The sequence below is a fragment of the Galleria mellonella genome, unplaced genomic scaffold, assembly GCF_026898425.1.
Source record: "Galleria mellonella isolate WM207_F2 unplaced genomic scaffold, CSIRO_AGI_GalMel_v1 utg574, whole genome shotgun sequence".
Classification (NCBI taxonomy): Eukaryota; Metazoa; Arthropoda; class Insecta; order Lepidoptera; family Pyralidae; genus Galleria; species Galleria mellonella.
The window spans coordinates 495,381-513,808 of record NW_026442122.1 but is presented as its reverse complement, the minus strand read 5'-3'; the positions used below and the strand labels follow the sequence as shown (position 1 = coordinate 513,808).

Sequence of the window (18,428 nt, the reverse complement as noted above, 5' to 3'; positions counted from 1 at the left end):
ATACGTAAACAGTTTTATAATGTAAACAAGTGTATTTTTTTATGCAACTTTAAATAGCAAACAAGTTGACGGCCCACCTGATGAAAGATAGTAACTATCGCCTATAGACATGAACAGTACCATGGGCATAACAGTGTATACTGTTTCGCCTATGATATCCCTCATGCGTTACCATTCCTGAGGATTAAGTTGTTATGACTCTGTATCCTGTAATTTCACTGCCATATCCCACTCTTCAAATCGAAACACAACCATACAAACACAAATGCTTCACAGCAGAAACACGAATGGGACAAAGGTACCCAAGCAAATTGACTTTTGTACGAAACTACTTCCTCTGATAAATTATAAAAAGATCAAATACAACGTTTACAATATTGAAATTTTAAAAAAGAAATGTTTCCGCCCGGGATCGAACCGGGGGCCTTCTGCGTGTTAGGCAGATGTGATAACCGCTACACCACGGAAACTATATCAGTCGATGTGCAAAAATACAATCTCATTCGCCGCACTCACTAATGTGACCTACATTGCGTCGCGGTAGTGAAAGTAAATTAATCGGAGCAGTAAAGATTGGTTTGTTCTCAATACAATTAAATGTTTATTATAATGTATTATGGCAATAACAAGACAAAACAAGCAAGTGTAATCAATAAGAATCTATTGCGTTCATTTATATTTACTCCTCTCCATCCAAAGGTTGCCTGGAAGAGATTGCTTTTTACTATAAGGTCGCCCATTGTTTTTTCATTGTAATTATTTATATTTATAATAAGTTCACTATTGTAATCTTTTGGAGAAAACAATAAAGAGTATCTATCTATCTATGAGATAGCAAACAAGCATACACATACATGATTTCACAACGAAATCTTTATTCTAACAACCAATATAATCTTTTTTTTTTTTATACAACTTAGAATGGCAAACAATCTGGCGACCCACCTGATGGAAAGTGGTAACCGTTGCCTATAGACGTGAGCAGTACCATGGACATAACAGAGTATACTGTTTCGCCCATGATACCCTCCATGCGTTGCCATTCCTGAGGACTCAGATGTTATTCCTCTGTACCCAATAAATTCACGCCGTATCCCACCCTTCAAACCGAAACACAGCCATGCAAACACAACTGCTTCACGGTTGAAACACGAATGAGACAGAGGTACCCAAGCAATCGACTTTTGTATAAAGTCTCCCTCTGGTTATAAAATAAATTAAAACGAAAATTTATCAAGTCGTAGCATAAATAAAATAGTATTTTTGCAAAAATATCCAATAAAAATACTTAAACCAATGCTAAATGTAGATTTAGAGAAATAAAACAGCCGAATTGACTCCGATGTATTTTTTCCTACGTATCATTTTTTGCACTGTTAAATTTAAATTTGTCTGAAATATAATTATTTTATATATCAATTAACCTAACTTTATGGACACTCACTATTATATATGGTTTCTTTCATACATGCACTTATATTACTTGCACACACCCACTCTAACTTGCCAGCCTCACTTTGGAATCAAAATTTTTATTTGTATAAATAAAATCCGTTATTGACTGTATTCATAAGAGACTTAGCATGTAAGTTATTTATTAAGAGCTGTGGATTTGTGTATAAAATAAAATAAAAAAAAAATCGAAAGAAATAAATAATAATTAATTAAATAAAAATTAATATAATTTTCGATTATTTAATTACTGCAAAATTTATTTAATTTCATCCTTATATTTCAATACAATAAATAAATATCAACACTTCTCTATAACACATAATAGGCGTCCTAGTTAGTGAGCGAAAGACATCGATATTTTTTATACCTATACATCGTGAATCCAAACGGAGTTATTGTACTGGTTTATTATTGTCATGATAAATTTGTAACTGTAAATAGAAATGATATTAATAAAAATACACGACATGCATACCGCAAATGACGGGAGACGACCGCAATATACGTTTATTAATTATTTTAAATACGTATAATAATACTACACTTTATTACTTCCCCTACACTAAATTGATAATTTCTTAATAATTTTTAATTAATTTGTCGATGGTATTAGCTTTTGTTTCATACCACGAAAGTGCAGGGATATAACTGGAGTCAAGTGGTAAAAGGATCGTTAGCAATGGAGTTTGACAGCCCCATTGCTAGCAATATACTTTATTAGGTCGACCTCCACGTGGTTCCCCCTGGAAACCATCGTGAACAATTCTTGTTGAATTCGTCACGATGAGCTAACTGACCTACTTCATCCTCGCCTATCATCCTTCACTGGTACCCCGCCGGTGTATACCGATAGCGCGGGTGGGGCTACCATTCCATTATCATCCATTTAAAAAAAGAACTGGAGTCAAGTTTAAGGTTGAACATAAAAACTGTTTGGTAGGACAGAAGCCATAGTTAAGTGACTTCGAAAAAGCGAATCTGTCTAATTTTCTTGAAGCCTTTCATTTTGAGGTAGGGCATTGTGGTGAGAATGAGGTGAGAATAAGATGAGAATGAGGTGAGAATGAGAAGATATTGAGATAAGAATGAAGAAGCTACATGCTTCTTTATTACGTAGGTACTATTTCCCCCTAAAATTTTTCATGGCGCTAAGTCTGGTAGTGTATTTTAATTTAGAAAACATACTGGTATGTTGTGATTGTAATTTATCCTCAAGTCGTTACGAGAATAAGAGAGAAGGAAAAAGATTAATTGTATTAGGAGTGATAAAACTTTGTATTATTTTTTTATACAACTTAGAATTGCAAACAAGCTGACGGCTCACCAGATGGAAAGTGGTTACCGTCGCCTATAGACATGAGCAGTATCCATCGTCCATGATATCCCCATGCGTTGCCATTCCTGAGGATTCAGATGTTATTCCTCTGTACCCAGTAAATTCACGCCATATCCCGCCCTTCAAACCGAAACACAGCCATGCAAACACAGCTGCTTCACGGTTGAAACACGAATAGTACAGAGGTACCCAAGCAATCGACTTTTGTATTTTTACTTCATCACCAATCTCACAGATAATTGACGATTTTATTAACTTTTAAAAAGGTGAAAGGACGATCAATGACTGAACTTAAGAACAATGTAATTAGATATTAAATTAACTTCATATTTGTTTATTTACAAATATTAAGCAAGTAAAATAATTTGTGCTGCATAAATTACAAACATACATACATTAGTTACATACATACATTACATACATATTACATTGCTTACATACTTGTTCAACTGTATATTTATGATTTTTAAAGTTCTTTTTTTGTAAAATATATTCTACCTCATATTGTAACGGAGCAAGTACATGTCATACTTATTTACTTAGAAATGCTCTACAGAGTAACACCATTATGGTATTACCCGATTCGTGAACCTGTTATAAAGGTACATTGCCACCTCACGTAGATATCAACTCCCAAGTGGCTGTTAAGAACAATTATCAAACTATGGAAGACGGCAGCGGGGGTGCGCGCGGGGGCCACCGTCGGGGGAGGGCGACCTAATGATGCTTTATACGCTGATAAATTATGGTATTAGTGCACGGTAACTTGGAGACAAGTTCGCAACCGGGGACATTAGTATTATTACCTACGTTTGTGCAGTAATACATTAACGAAGAAGGTGACGTCTGATACTTTTTTTTTATACAACTTAGAATGGGAAAGAAGCTGACGACCCACCTGATGGAAAGTGGTAACCGTCGCCTATAGACATGAGCAGTACCATGCACATAACAGAGTATACTATTTCGCCCATGATACCCCCCATGCGTTGTCATTCCTAAGGACTCAGGTGTTATTCCTTTGTACCCAGTAAATTCACGCCATATCCCATCCTTCAAACCGAAACACAGCCATGCAAACACAACTGCTTCACGGTTGAAACACGAATGGGACAGAGGTACCCAAGCAATCGACTTTTGTACAAAGTCTCCCTCTGGTAAATACTTGTTTATGGGACTTAAAAAGTTGTGTTTAGATGGTTAATAACAAAAATCATTGTCATCATAACAATATATGGTATAATATGTGTTTTCTTACATGATCTGAACATAAGCCTTCCCCATAAGTGGAGTTTCGTCAGTAGTTGCCACGCTTGGCAAGCTGGTTGGCATGTGCAGTTAGGATTTCAGAGTTGTTTTAAGAGGGACGCTGCTGCCCATTCAGCGCGATGATTCAGATCGATGGTTTCCAGGGGGGACCACGTGGAGGTCGACCTGATAGAATATGTTGCTAGCAATGGGCCTGCTTCAATGGTCCACATTACTAACAATTCCTTCCTCCCCACCCTCAGAAATATAATTTTTTTACGCTTTTGAAGCTGCCATTTTGAACAAAGCAATACTTTTTCGATTATGCACTTTGAGTAAAATAGGGATTCAGATTGTCTGTATTTCTTACACTTATAAATGTTCTCCGCCATTATAAATACCATAAGAAAGCATTATCAGTTCATGATAATAATTTATTGCACCAATAAAATGTAGTAGGTAATTGTTATAACAAGAATCAATTTATCGTTTTACGGAACAATGTTGATAAAGTAACAGATAGTAAGTACTTAGTTATCAGGTAACTATAAATAGACATTAGTACAAGGTCTCGCTGAAAATCAGCACTGTTACAGCAGCAGTTGTGTTATATCACAATGCTGAGTGAATACCTGTCACCAATGGATACACGGATACTTGTCAGCGCTGCATTTATTTACTACTTTTGATAAATAAAAAAAAATATTCATGTTATTTAGAACTTAGATGAAAAAGTCTTGAAGAAAATGAACAAGAAAATAGCATTAATTAAAGCAATAGAGAATAGAAGAGAAAAAAATTTAGGCTTATTTATATGACATGATGATTTCATAAAGAGTATACTAGAACGAAGTGGGAGATTAAGAAACTAATACATGAGACGGATAAAGAAGAAAAGACTAATATATGTGTTTTGTTGTATAGGGAAGCCAAAGACAAAACCTGACTTTTTTTTTTACAACACAGGGGGCAAACGAGCATGCGGCTCACCTGATGCTAAGTGACTACCGCCGCCCATGATCACCCACAACACCAGCGACATTGCAGGTGTGCTGCCGGCCTTTTTAAAAGGAATATACTCTTTTCTTGAAGGTTATGTTGTCGTATCGGTTCGGAAATACTGCTGCTGGAAGTTGATTCCAAATAAGAGTGCGTGGAAGAAAGTATAGATCTCGTTGGAGGAGAATACATGAATTAGTTGGCCCGACAAGAGAAATTTTACTTTAAATTATTCCACTGCTGGGAATATATCACCTTTAGCATTAGGATTTTCGTGTCTTATAAAAAAAAATATTACTTACCTTCTTGACCCTTTATCTTTGACTTTCGCTTAAGTTTTGCTTAAGAACAAATAAAAATTTACAAATGGGTAAATCTTATTTTTCCCAAATTTTTTTTTCAAATAAATGCTATTATTCTCAATTTCGTGTATAATATAGTATATGCCATATATGTGTAAGTATATTTGTTATTTATGTATATTTATTCGTTTATATATGTAATTTTAGTATGTATGTATATCAATAATTACTAGTACCGCATTCGAGTACTCTGACACTTCTCTTAGGTCGACTGGGAGAGAATGCTTTTAGCATTAAGTCCGCCATGTACACATATTTGTACTAATGAATAAATCTATACTTATATTAAATCTGTAGAGAGGTCAATTCTGTACATGAAATATATTTCCAAAATAACTATCAGGGGGTGATTAGTGATCGATACCGATGCCAAAAATGCAATCAGTAAAATTTTTGTTTGTCTGTCTTGTATGTTCGTTATAGAAACAAAAACTACTAGATGGATTTTAACGAAACTTGGTGCAATTATTCTTCATACTCCTGGGCAGGTTATAGTATACTTTTTATCACGTTACGATCAATAGGAGCAGAGCAGTGAAAGGAAGTGTTGAGTAAACGGGAGAAGTTACTACATTTTTAAACTTCCGTCGCGTGTGCAGTCTTAATGGCCACTTTTCAAAATGTAAAAATGTCTACCCGTATGACGCCGCTAGTAAATAAATAAAATAAATAATTGTAGGGACAAAATATCGAGATCTCCGTGTAACAAGAGTCAATCGCACGCCTTTGGCGTTCAAAGCATTGGTGGTTTACGGTGACCAGTTTTAATCATTATCTCTCGTGATCTAGTGCTCGTGATCTAGCAGCGCTATAGCGAAACAGAGACCATTCATTTGATATTCATACAATTATATCGAAAACTGAGCCCAAAACAATAATTCTTTACCAACACTAAACTACACATGGTGGACAATTTAAACTTAAACCGCGATAACCCTAAACTGCCGGACGGCAATAAAACTTAGTCGTTAACGGTTAATTAGAGACAGTGTCCGATAGATAGCGATTTATAACACAATTTTAACCCTTAAGACGTTGGACCCGACATGTTGTGGCTATCGGATCGGATGAATGATAAAGTGTGGTCACCCTCGCCTCTGGCACTGTATTGCTCCCAAGAGTACAGTTTCTTAGCGGACAACGCGGGGAACATGGTACAGACTTGATGTGTTGTTTATCAGGTTACATTCATATAGACAGCTGTTTGGATTACCCGGCGCGGCTCATATGTCATTTCATAAATTAGAACTGTAGTTTCTAATTTGATATGTAAAAATCCCTTATTCATTAAAACTAAAACGTCCTTCGAACCTATTTTAATTATTTAAATGTTTTGACACTATCTTTTAAATTGAGAAATTAATACTATAAGAGGGGGGAAAGGGATTGTTAGTAATGGAGACTGAGAATCCCATTGCTAGCAATATACCCAAACAGATCGATCTCCTCCCCCTGGTAACTATCATGGTTATTTCCTGATGAATTCATCATGATGGGCTAACTGGCCTGTTTTCATTCTCATCTATCACCCTTCACTGGTGCCCCGCCGGTGTATACCGATAGCGCGGGTGGGGTTACCATTCCATTAACACCCATTAAAAAAAAAACCATTGTCATTGTCAGTTATAATTAAAATATAAAAATATTTATTAATGATATCGCTGTGCCCTTCCATGGTTCATGTTGATTCTTTACTTTTAATAACTTAAGACCTATATTGTTACAACATGAATTAGCAATAAATGATTGAATTAAATTGAATTATATAAATTACATTGTACAATACTTATCGCTTTTTAGAGGATAACCAATTGTACGTTTAAATTATCTTAAAATCTTTTGTTTATCTTGATTAATCTTGCTCGCTCATAAATCCTTAGTTCGCGGTAACGCAGCGATTGCATCATATCAAACAAGCGCTTAAAATGTAGTAAAATATCTGAAAGAGAAAGATCTAACAATTAAATTTATATTAAATTAAATCAGCTGACCAGAGGGAGAGTTTGTACAAAACTCATTTGCTTGGGCATCTAAGTCACATTCGTCTTTCTACCGTGAAGCAGTTGTTTGCATGGCTGTGTTTCGTTTTGAAGGGTGGTATATTGCAGTGAATTTACAGGGTACCTACAGAGGAATAACACCCGAGTCCTCAGGAATAGCAACGCATGGGGGGTATCATGGGCGGTAGGTATACTCTGTTATGTCCATGGTACTGCTCATGTCTATAGGCGACGGTTACCACTTTCCATCAGGTGAGCCGTCAGCTTGTTTGCCATTCTAAGTTGAATAAAAAAAAGGTAAATAAGATAGATAGATAGATAGATACTCTTTATTGTTTCCTCCAAAAGATTACAATAGTAAACTTATTATAAATATAAATACAAGAAATAATCACAATGAGAAAACAATGGGCGACTTTATCGCTAAGAGCGATCTCTTCCAGGCAACCTTTGGATGGAGACGAGTAATTATAAACAATTTGGTAGGAGGCACGATAAAAAATTTTGTTAGTTCTGGATATGGGAGATGTAATACATATAATAATATAAAAGTTATCCCTACTCATTATTATATATATATATATATATATATATATATATATATATATATATATATATATATATATATATATATATATATATATATATATACACAAATTCATGTACATTCGTGTACACAAATTCATCAAGATATGCTGTCACTTATCTATTGTTAATTTACACTTAATGTTCATGAGATGAAGTATTCTTAATTTGAAATAAAAAATTTCATACCAAGTTTACAAAATTAGTATAGAACGAACACGAAATTAAATTCTTTCCTATTAAAAAAAAACTATTAAAATTGGTTCACAATAGCTAAAGACATTTTTTTTTTTACAACGCAGGGGGTAAACTAGCATGCGGCTCACCTGATGGTAAGTGACTACCGCCGCCCATGATCACCCACAACACCAGCGGCATTGCAGGTGTGCTGCCGGCCTTTAAAAAGGAATATACTCTTTTCTTGAAGGTTATGTTGTCGTATCGGTTCGGAAATACTGCTGCTGGAAGTTGATTCCAAAGAATGGTTGTGCGTGGAAGAAAGTGCCTTGAAAAACGCACGGTGGAAGACCGCCACTCGTCCAGATGGTTGGGATGAAACTTTAGTTTGTGGCGGGTTGTTCGGTAGTGAAAATCAGCAGCAGGTATCAATCCGAACAATTCCTCAGAACACTCCCCATGATAAATTCGGTAGAAGATGCACAGAGATGCAACATCTCTGCGCAGTTTCAGTGGGTTAAGTCGAACAGTAAGGCGTTGACTATCAAGAGCCGCCCGACTTTGAATGCGGTCTAACGGAAGGAGTTGGTACTGTGGCGCTCCTGCCCATAGGTGAGAACAGTATTCCATATGCGGCCTGACTTGAGCTTTATATAATTTCAGGCGGTGTTCCGGCATGAAATACCGTCTCACTCTATTGAGCACTCCTAACTTTTTGGAAGCTATCTTAGCCTTCTCCTCCGGATGATCGCAAAACTGGACGTCGCAAGATATATCGACGCCCAGAATTCCTAGACTTGACTTTTTATTCATTTTTATCTTGTGACATACACGAGTACAAAACAACACATTCCTTTTTGGTGACAGTTAAAAATACTAGTAACTATGTATGTAACAAATCGGTAATACTAAAACCGATTCTATATTTATAAAGCCAATATATACTTAACCTTAAAATACTAAATACAAATGCATGTAATATTCTTACAAATAACCATTGTATCGGAAACATTGTCACACACCGCCCCCATACAGTCCCGTAACTCATCGGGTACTTAATGCACTTGTTAAATTTTATTGCCTCATAAAACCGCACTGCATTCTCCGTTGCATGAAGTGTAAACGATAACGAACTTTAAACGTATACTGTTAAAGTACATATTAATAAGGATCCCTCGTCGTTTTGTGTATTCAGTAAACAAGGTAATCATTAGCTGACATTAATCAGGTCACTTATGTTAAGGAAGTCAGTGTTTTTAATTTTTTTTTTTTGCCGTACACAACTCAGCTGCCCGACTGGTCGCCCTGACATGTTATAGCTGAGATCGCCGGCTGATTTACAACAGAACGAATTAAATTTTTAGTGTATTTTTAATTGCTTCCTCCGCGATAGTGTATCGTAAAATGTCGGTGAGTTGTATAACAAAATGGCCGCTTTGGAGCTGTGATCACTTATGTCCTGTGTTTATAAACATTACATTAGTGTTCTTGTTTAATTGCATGGATATATTATGACTTTTACACACATGATATTTATAATAAACAGTTTTTTTTTATACAACTTGGAATGGCAAGCAAGCTGACGGCCCACCTGATGGAAACTCGTAACCGTCGCCTATAGACATGAGCAGTACCATGCACATAACAGAGTATACTGTTTCGCCCATGATACCCTCCCATGCGTTGCTATTCCTGAGGACTCAGGTGTTATTCCTTTGTACCCTGTAAATTCACGCCATATTCCACCTTTCAAACCGAAAGACAGCCATGCAAACACAACTGTTTCACGGTAGAAACACGAATAAGACAGAGGTACCCAAGCAATCGACTTTTGTACAAAGTCTCCCTCCGAAGTTGTGAAGGGAATTGTAGATTTTCAGTACATTCATAATCATCATCACATTACCCGTTCATTCACTGCTGAACATAGGTCTTCCCCTTATATTGGATCTCGATACTGCCTTTGGGTGTCTTGACTGGTTGTGGTGCTGCTTGCTTATTTTAATTTTTTTCAAGTTAAGTTACCCTGAACTAATTGAAGAGTAGATTTTTCAAGAATATTAGTTGTGACTCAATCTGTACATCGTTATCCGAGCATAAAACAGTGCCTGAAGTGAATAAAACGGATTCAAAACAAAAGTAAAAACTGGTAAAATTTTAGTGCTACCCTCAATATCATTAACATTTATTTTCGTTTTCTAAAGTGTCAAGCGTATTGACAGTGTTGCCATTTATAGTTCATTTACAATTATACCATAGATTAAGTAATAAACACGTACTTCATTTAAATTAAACCATACGTTTTATTTTAAAAAAGTAGAAACGAAATGGCTAAGTGCGGAGGATGTGGTAGATTTTTAACTACATCGGACGCCGTTAAATGTAATAACTGCCACAACACATATCATCGAGCTTGTGTGGCTTTACCTGTGACTGGTAGTGTGGCCTCCTCCTGGCAGTGTCCGGAATGTAAGAAAAATGTGGTGCGAAATAATAAGCCTGACACACCTGTTAGAGGGCCCGCCCATTTTGTATCGCATAGTGTTGCCCCAGTGGAAAGTGTCGCTATGGATACGAGCATCTTGGATGACTCTGCCGCGGAGACAAAACAGGATTTAAATAGTGAAATTATAGCCGAATTGAAAATTATTAAGGACGAATTGCGTGCTATTCGTGGCGAGGTTCAAGAGTTTCGCGCTGAACTGATTGACGTACGATCATCTATAAAGGCATGTCATGAACGAATGGATAACATAGATAGTAGGATTGAAGAGATGGAGAAACGATTAGCGGCTCTGCCGTCGGTTGCAGACTCCCCCATGAGTGACTTTGTCGAAAAGCTTAGATGCGACTTAAATGAGAGGGACCAGGAATTGCTCATCAATGACCTGGAAATCACTAATTTCCCTGAAGAAAAGGGTGAAAACCCGATACACATCGTTACCCAGGTTGCAACAAAGCTAGGTGTCAGCCTGGTGCAGCATGACATCGTGAGCGCGGAACGGGTGGGGATGCGACGTGTTGCTGCAGCGGCCTCGGAGGGCGTTGTGTCAGCCCGCCCACGTCCGATAGCAGTACGACTCGCCCGGCGAGACTTGCGTGATGATTTGCTTCGAGGTGCTCGTGTCAGGCGAGGTGCCGATACAGCTGACCTAGGTGTAAGTGCTACTCCACGTCCATTCTATATAAACGAGCGCCTTACCAAGTACAATAGGGCACTATTTCAAAAAGCGCGCGAAGCGGGTCGTCGTCTCGGGTGGAGATTTGTGTGGACGAGGCGGGGTCGTATATACACCAGGAAGGACACCACTAGCTCCTTTCACCTATTACGAAGCGAATCAGATCTCGTCACTGTTTTCGGATCAAAATAATAAACGTAGCAATATTTTTATACTGTTATTTCTCATAATTTACTGTCAACTTATTAACCATTTTAAATTTGTTTTTTGTAAAGTGTGTTTGTTTACGATTATCTTTATTTTAACAACTGGTCTTGGTTTGTGTGTGTGTGTGTTTCGCTACCCTCTCGAAAGTTTATGGTACAAAATTAGTCTCACCATAATATATTTATTACATTTATACATTGTATATATTGATAGATGTGTGTTTTCTGGTAATAAATGTAGAATAACAACCGCAATTTTGTATTTGTTAATATATTTATTATGTTATTATATTATATGTATTGATATTATGTACAATAAATTCACATCTCGTCCCCTGATTAGTACAGGAAAGAAAATCTATTACGCGGTATGATGGGCCGAAATAAATTTTTAAGAATTGGATTCATTAATGCCGGTTCACTGGGGACGAGACATGATGAATTTCTTCTGGCGATGAATCGCCACGCAGTTGACATTATGGCTGTCAATGAGACTTGGCTAAGACCAGGGGAGGAAGGACGCGCACCAATTGTGCCTGGATACCGACTGCGTCACCAGCCACGGTCGAACGATGTGCGCGGGGGGCGTGGCGGAGGTGTCGCCTTCTATATTAAAACAGATATAAATGCACGAGTGCAAGCGCATCCAAGTCATCCAACTGTTGAACAATTGTGGTTGACTCTAAGCTTAAACAATAAAAAATTGCTTATCGGTACCGCGTATCGCCCACCATGGCTCGATTCTGAAATATTTTTAGATGCTATCATGGACAGTATCTGTTCCTTTGCTCATTGTGATAATGTCGTTCTGCTTGGTGATTTCAATATTAATATGATTGAAGTTAATGATAGCAAAACTAAAAAATTACATGATTTTTTAAAATGTTGTGGCTTGATGCAAATTATTACTGTACCTACTCATATTCTAAATAATAGTCAAACACTTATAGACGTTGTATGTACAGACGCACAAACTAGAAATATTTCGGTGGATCATGTCCCTGACCTTGGCCACCATTCATTCATCTCCTGCGAAATATTAGTAAAAAAAGATAAACCGCGACCTAAAATTTTAAAATACCGTCCTTTAAAGGATATATTACCGCATCTGTTCGAGGAAGATTTGAGATCAATACCATGGAATTCCATACACGAATGCCGTGGAGTAAATGATATGGTATTGAGTTTAAATAATTTAATCTTACAACTTTATGACCTCCATGCTCCAATTAGAAGTAAAAAAATTACGACTCGGTCTACGCCTTGGCTTACTGATAACGTAAAATATGTAATGAAATTACGGAATGAAGCCCATAATAAATATCGCAACTCTAAACTAGAATGTGACAAAACTTATTATAAGGAACTTAAACGTCACACCACTATTGCATTATCTTGCGAAAAAAAGGCATATTATGATCAGCATATCAATAATAACATAAATAATCCAAAAAAATTATGGCAAAATCTTAAATCAGATATCTTACCAGATGCTAAGAACTTTGAAATTCCATCAACATTTAACAACCCTGATGAAATGAATAAAACTTTTCTCGACGTTCCTGGTACGCATAGTGTTACCATATCTCAGTTAACTTACTATGAATTTAATAGATTTAGCTCAAATACTTTTAGTCTTAAGCCTGTTAGTCGGGATATTGTTCTAAAAATTATCACTGAATTAAAATCAAATGCGCAGGGAAATGATAGCATTAGCAGTGACATGTTACACCTCACGCTACCATATTCTTTAGACGCAATCACGACAATAATCAATGAATCAATACTAAGTAGTACCTTTCCAGAGATATGGCAGATGGCTATTGTGCGTCCGATTCCTAAAACCAATAATCCTACTGAAATTAAAGACCTTAGACCCATAAGTATACTACCATCTTTATCTAAAATTTTGGAAAGAGTAGTATACTTACAAGTGATGGAGTATTTAGAGGCAAATAGCATATTACCTGACTTGCAATCTGGTTTTAGGAAAAACCGTAGCACCTCTACAGCTTTATCAGACGTGGTAGGCAATATTTTAGAAGCAAGAGATGATGGTAAAGGAACTTTGTTGGCTCTTTTGGATTGTTCTCGGGCATTTGATTCAATTAACGTACAACTGCTTATATCTAAATTATCATATTATGGTTTTGATATAAAAACAATTCAGTGGTTTAATAGCTATTTTTCAAACCGAAGTCAAATTGTAGAAATTAGAAAGGAAGATGGGTCGTTTCTTTCGTCTCACCCTCTTTCGGTATCTAGAGGTGTTCCACAAGGATCGATTTTAGGACCTTTATTGTTTATTATATATATCGCCGATATCATCAGTTGTATTCATCACTGCAAATATCACATATATGCTGATGATTTGCAGCTGTTTATATCTTGTGAACCCAAAGATACGACAGAAGCTATACAGAAACTTAATGAAGATCTTAAAAGAATTACTACATGGGCGGAAAATAATACATTAGCACTAAATCCGATAAAATCCAAATTTATGATTCTAGGAAACAAAAAGCAAATTAGTAAAATCGCATTGACGAAACCGATTGTAAAAATAATGAATGAAACGATTCATCAGGTGGACTCGGCACGAAATTTGGGACTCATTATAGACCCAGAGCTACGCTTTGAAAATCATGTTAATGATGTTGTACGACAGTGTTTTTATAGACTAAAAGTTTTATATAAATTACGCGAATATTTGTCAATAGAATTACGAAAAAGACTAGTTGACTCGCTCATTCTATCGAAATTAAATTATGGGGACGTTGTATACGGTCCTTGTCTCTTAAAAAGAACGGAACGCTTAATTCAGCGCGTCCAAAATGCTTGTGCGAGATTTTGTTTTGATATACCATGTAGGAGTCACATCACACCTTTCTTGAACGAAAATAATATGATCAAAATGTCCGCCAGGAGAAAGCTTCATTTTGCTACTTTACTCTTCGGAGTAATTGCTACTGGCCAACCACGCTACTTGCACAAAAAACTGTCGTGGAGGCAAAACTATCACAAGTATGTTGTTCGTCCAATTGTGAATGTACTCAGCATTCCAAGATATAGGACGGCTGCTTTCAGGGGCAGTTTCAAATACGCTGCCACTCGCTGTTGGAATGATCTTCCTCCACCAATTCGAAACTTGAAAAATGTACATACGTTTAAGAGTAATCTAAAAAAATATTATCTACACCAACAAAAAGCCAATTAAATTGCTGGTCTCTGTCCGGGATCTTCCTTACCAGAGACTTTCTAATGAGTATCCTATTAGGTGCAGCTAGGAGTTCTATGATACATATATGAACAGTTATTTCACTTTAATATAATACACAATCAATAATATATTTTTTATTATTATCTAATTACTGGTTGCTATTGATTACATTATTGACATATTGCATATTGCAACTCAAGGAGGTAAGTACTTACCTAGTTTTTGTGGTCCTCGATTGAATGTGGGGATGATTCAACTATATTCGATATTTAGTTTCTTTAGCGTCTGTAGTATTACTACGTAAAAGGAAAATACTTATTCTATACGTATTTTATGTTTTTCGTGTGATTATTATTATTCAACATTGACAACGTCACAATTTATCATTCAATATATACCCACTACAAATTTATTATATTTATTTTATTTTTATTTTTTACACAATACACTTTAAGCACACCACTGTGTTGGTCAAGTTTTCAAACATTATTGTTATTATTAGGACCCCGCGGGTTGGCGAGGCGCGTGCTGAAAATCAGCGCTGTAGTGTCCCTGACACTACAGCATAATGCTGAGCACGCGCCTCATTTTGCAGGTATTGCGACGCACGCACACACACATTCATTTTTGATGAAATTGTTATAATACGAATCGTTTTATTTTTCTTTTTTAATTTTATATATATATATATATATATTTTTTTTATAAATATTTTTTTGTGTTGTTTCTTTATTATAATTCTTAATATATGGATTTTTTTTTAACCCCTGTGTGGGTGCCGTCGCATATTTCTTGTAAAATAAAGTTTTTTCTTTCTTTCTTTCTTTCTTATATTGAGGGATTTTGCCAATAGTTGCCACGCTTGGCAGGTGGATTGCCAACCGCAGTTAGGCTTTAATGATGTTTTAAGAGGAACGCTGCTACCCATCTCTTGACTCTTTTTCTTTTATACATATATTTTATAGCCTACAGCATGGGATTCTTCAAAAGGGGGGTAAAGAGGTTTCATCAGGGTCGGCAACGCACGCGTAATACCTCTGGTATTACAGGTGTTCATAGGCTCCGGTAATCGCTTACCATCAGGTGGGCCGTATGCTTATTTGCCACCTCAGTGGTATAAAAAGAAGTTTAATATAGTTCTGTACTTATTTTTATATCTAATCGTCCCGCCATCTGATTAATACAGATCATAAACAGCGCTTGTATTGTGTCGTCGGAATATTTCCCTTCGTCTAACTCTCAAATAATATTAATTAATTCATTGCCTCAAAAAAAAAATTATTCAAAGAGAACGTTAAACAAAAGATCACGCGAAGTGTACTGTGTAATTGATTTCACGGTGCCATCTATTGTTCAGTTTTGAAGATCCTGAACGACAATGGATGTCGGTGTATCGGTTGATACTAACAATACGTTGGGGGAAAAGTTGCTGAAGAAACACAGCGGTGATTAGGGGAAGGTAAGGAATTCTCGACCGGCACCAATATAATATTGTGGTTTAGTTTTGATATAGGTGTAGGTAGGTTTATACAGTTTATGCGAATTAATATATCTATCTTGTGAAAAAAAGTTATTTTTTATACCACTGAGGCGGCAAACAAGCATACGCTCACCTGATGGTAAACGGTTACCGTAACCTACGCCTGCAATACCGGAGGTATTACGCACGCACTGCCGACCCTGAAGAAACCTCTTTACCCGGGGGGAAAGGGATTGTTAGTAATGGAGACTGAGAATCCCATTGCTAGCAATATACCTAACCAGGTCGACCTCCTCGCGGTTTCCCCTGGAAACTATCATGGTTAATTTCTGATGAATTCATCACGATGGGCTAACTGGCCTGTTTTCATTCTCATCTATCACCCTTCACTGGTGCTCCGCCAGCATATCCCGTTAGCGCAGGCAGGGCTACCATACCATTTTCACCTATCAAAAAAAAACCTCTTTACCCCCCTTTTGAAGAACTCCATGCTGTAGTCTCTTGGGAAAACCTCGGCAGGGAGCTCATGTCATAATTTCCGCCTTGTATACATACATGTACTAATAAATAAATAACATCATATCACTATTAACTCCAAATGAGGTCAGCAGTAAGCGACTAATCCGTGATTACTAGCCAATCTAGATGTAATACGCATTATAAGTTATATTTATGAGGTTCGCGGGGACAGCGGACTTCTAATGGCAATTAGACCCTTAAGATTCGCCCACGGACCCTAAAGGCGTCTGATAAGGAACAATAAACCTCTACAGCCCGAATATGGGTCCAGATACGAAGGTTAAGTGACCAGCAGTAAATCATTTGCGATATTACTTTGTCAAGATTATTGCTTTCCATTATATAAGCATTAATATTTGTATTTTGAATGGCTCAAATGATTTTTGTATGACTAAAGTTAATAGATGTAATTTGTAATACCTAATGATCTAAATGACCTTGTATAGAAAATAATTCAGGGCATTCACTTTTATTATTAATAAAAATATATAAAAAAAAATATAAATACATTATTTGAATCTTGTGGCTTTAAGAACAATTAGTAGAAACAAGCTCTTGTGTTATTTATTTTAGTATATAACTCCAGATATGGTAAAGTATAATAGTTCTGAGTACTATTTTGATTAGAAAACTATTTATTTATTTTTATTTATTTATTTACACATACACTAAACAAACCTTTCATTTAAATGATATCATTACTTAAATATAATCGCTCTTTAAGAAAAATAATATAAATTGTACATATTACATCTGACAAAACAACAGAATAGAAGATAGAATTAGATAGCGATTTATTGATTAATTGTTAATTTATTCCACGTGCTTCAATTTAAAGAGTGGTATAAGTCGTGTGGTCCCAGCATAGAATTTACCACCTCTTCCTTTCACGTGGGTATTGTAAGAGGCAACTAAGGGAGCTTATGATGGAGGGCTGGGAATAAAAATCAGTCAATTAACTTACATTTCGTTTTAAAACAAATGGAAACAGACAAGTGTCTTAACTTTCACTAAGAAACCACTAGGACAATGCTTTCCTCATTCATGAGTCGATAAAGCGATTCAAGCGATTGCAAGCGATCTCGGAGAGCAACTTGTAGCAATAAACCAAGGTGGGAGTTAGCAAGTTTTTAATCTTTTAAGCGAACGCCACCCGAACCACTTACGGGCAGTTTATCTCGCTACATTGAACCGAACACCATTATGTCGCCTCTGATTTGGTTTTTAAGCACAATTTTATATATTGACTTTAATATTTACTTCTTCTATTTGCACGATTTTAACTAAGACCTTTTACTTGTATGTATTTCCGAACCGATACGACAACATAACCTTCAAGAAAAGAGCATATTCCTTTTTAAAAGGCCGGCAGCACACCTGCAATGCCGCTGGTGTTGCGGGTGATCATGGGCGGCGGTAGTAACTTACCATCAGGTGAGCCGCATGCTCGTTTGCCCCCTGCGTTGTGAAAAACAAATTTTGTTATTAATAACAACTATCATTATAGTTAATCTATATATTATCTAAATTAAAATGAATATAAGAGTATGATTCTTCGTTTTTCTTCGTAATTTTTTTTTCTTCTGTTGTATGTGTGCTGTTAAGTATGTGTATGTTATGTATATATTTAATTGTGTATATATTTTATATGTATGTGTATGT

The 18,428-nt window shown here is 36.3% G+C and overlaps 1 protein-coding gene and 1 non-coding gene across 2 annotated transcripts; one reads left to right on the top strand and one right to left on the bottom strand.

The window, feature by feature from the left end:
• Positions 1–397: 397 nt before the first annotated feature.
• On the bottom strand, positions 398–470 carry Trnav-aac (transfer RNA valine (anticodon AAC)). The gene has a single exon. It is a non-coding gene; the product is annotated as a tRNA-Val (tRNA).
• A 10,019-nt stretch (positions 471–10,489) lies between these two features.
• Positions 10,490–11,533, top strand: LOC128201729 (uncharacterized). Its single transcript, XM_052899537.1, has one exon. It carries the CDS (start codon positions 10,490–10,492, stop codon positions 11,531–11,533), a length of 1,044 nt encoding a protein of 347 aa, XP_052755497.1.
• The last annotated feature ends 6,895 nt before the right edge of the window (positions 11,534–18,428 follow it).

Excerpts from the sequence above, each read along its gene's own strand:
- LOC128201729 (XM_052899537.1), top strand. The coding sequence starts at position 10,490 with ATGGCTAAGTGCGGAGGATGTGGTAGATTTTTAACTACATCGGACGCC.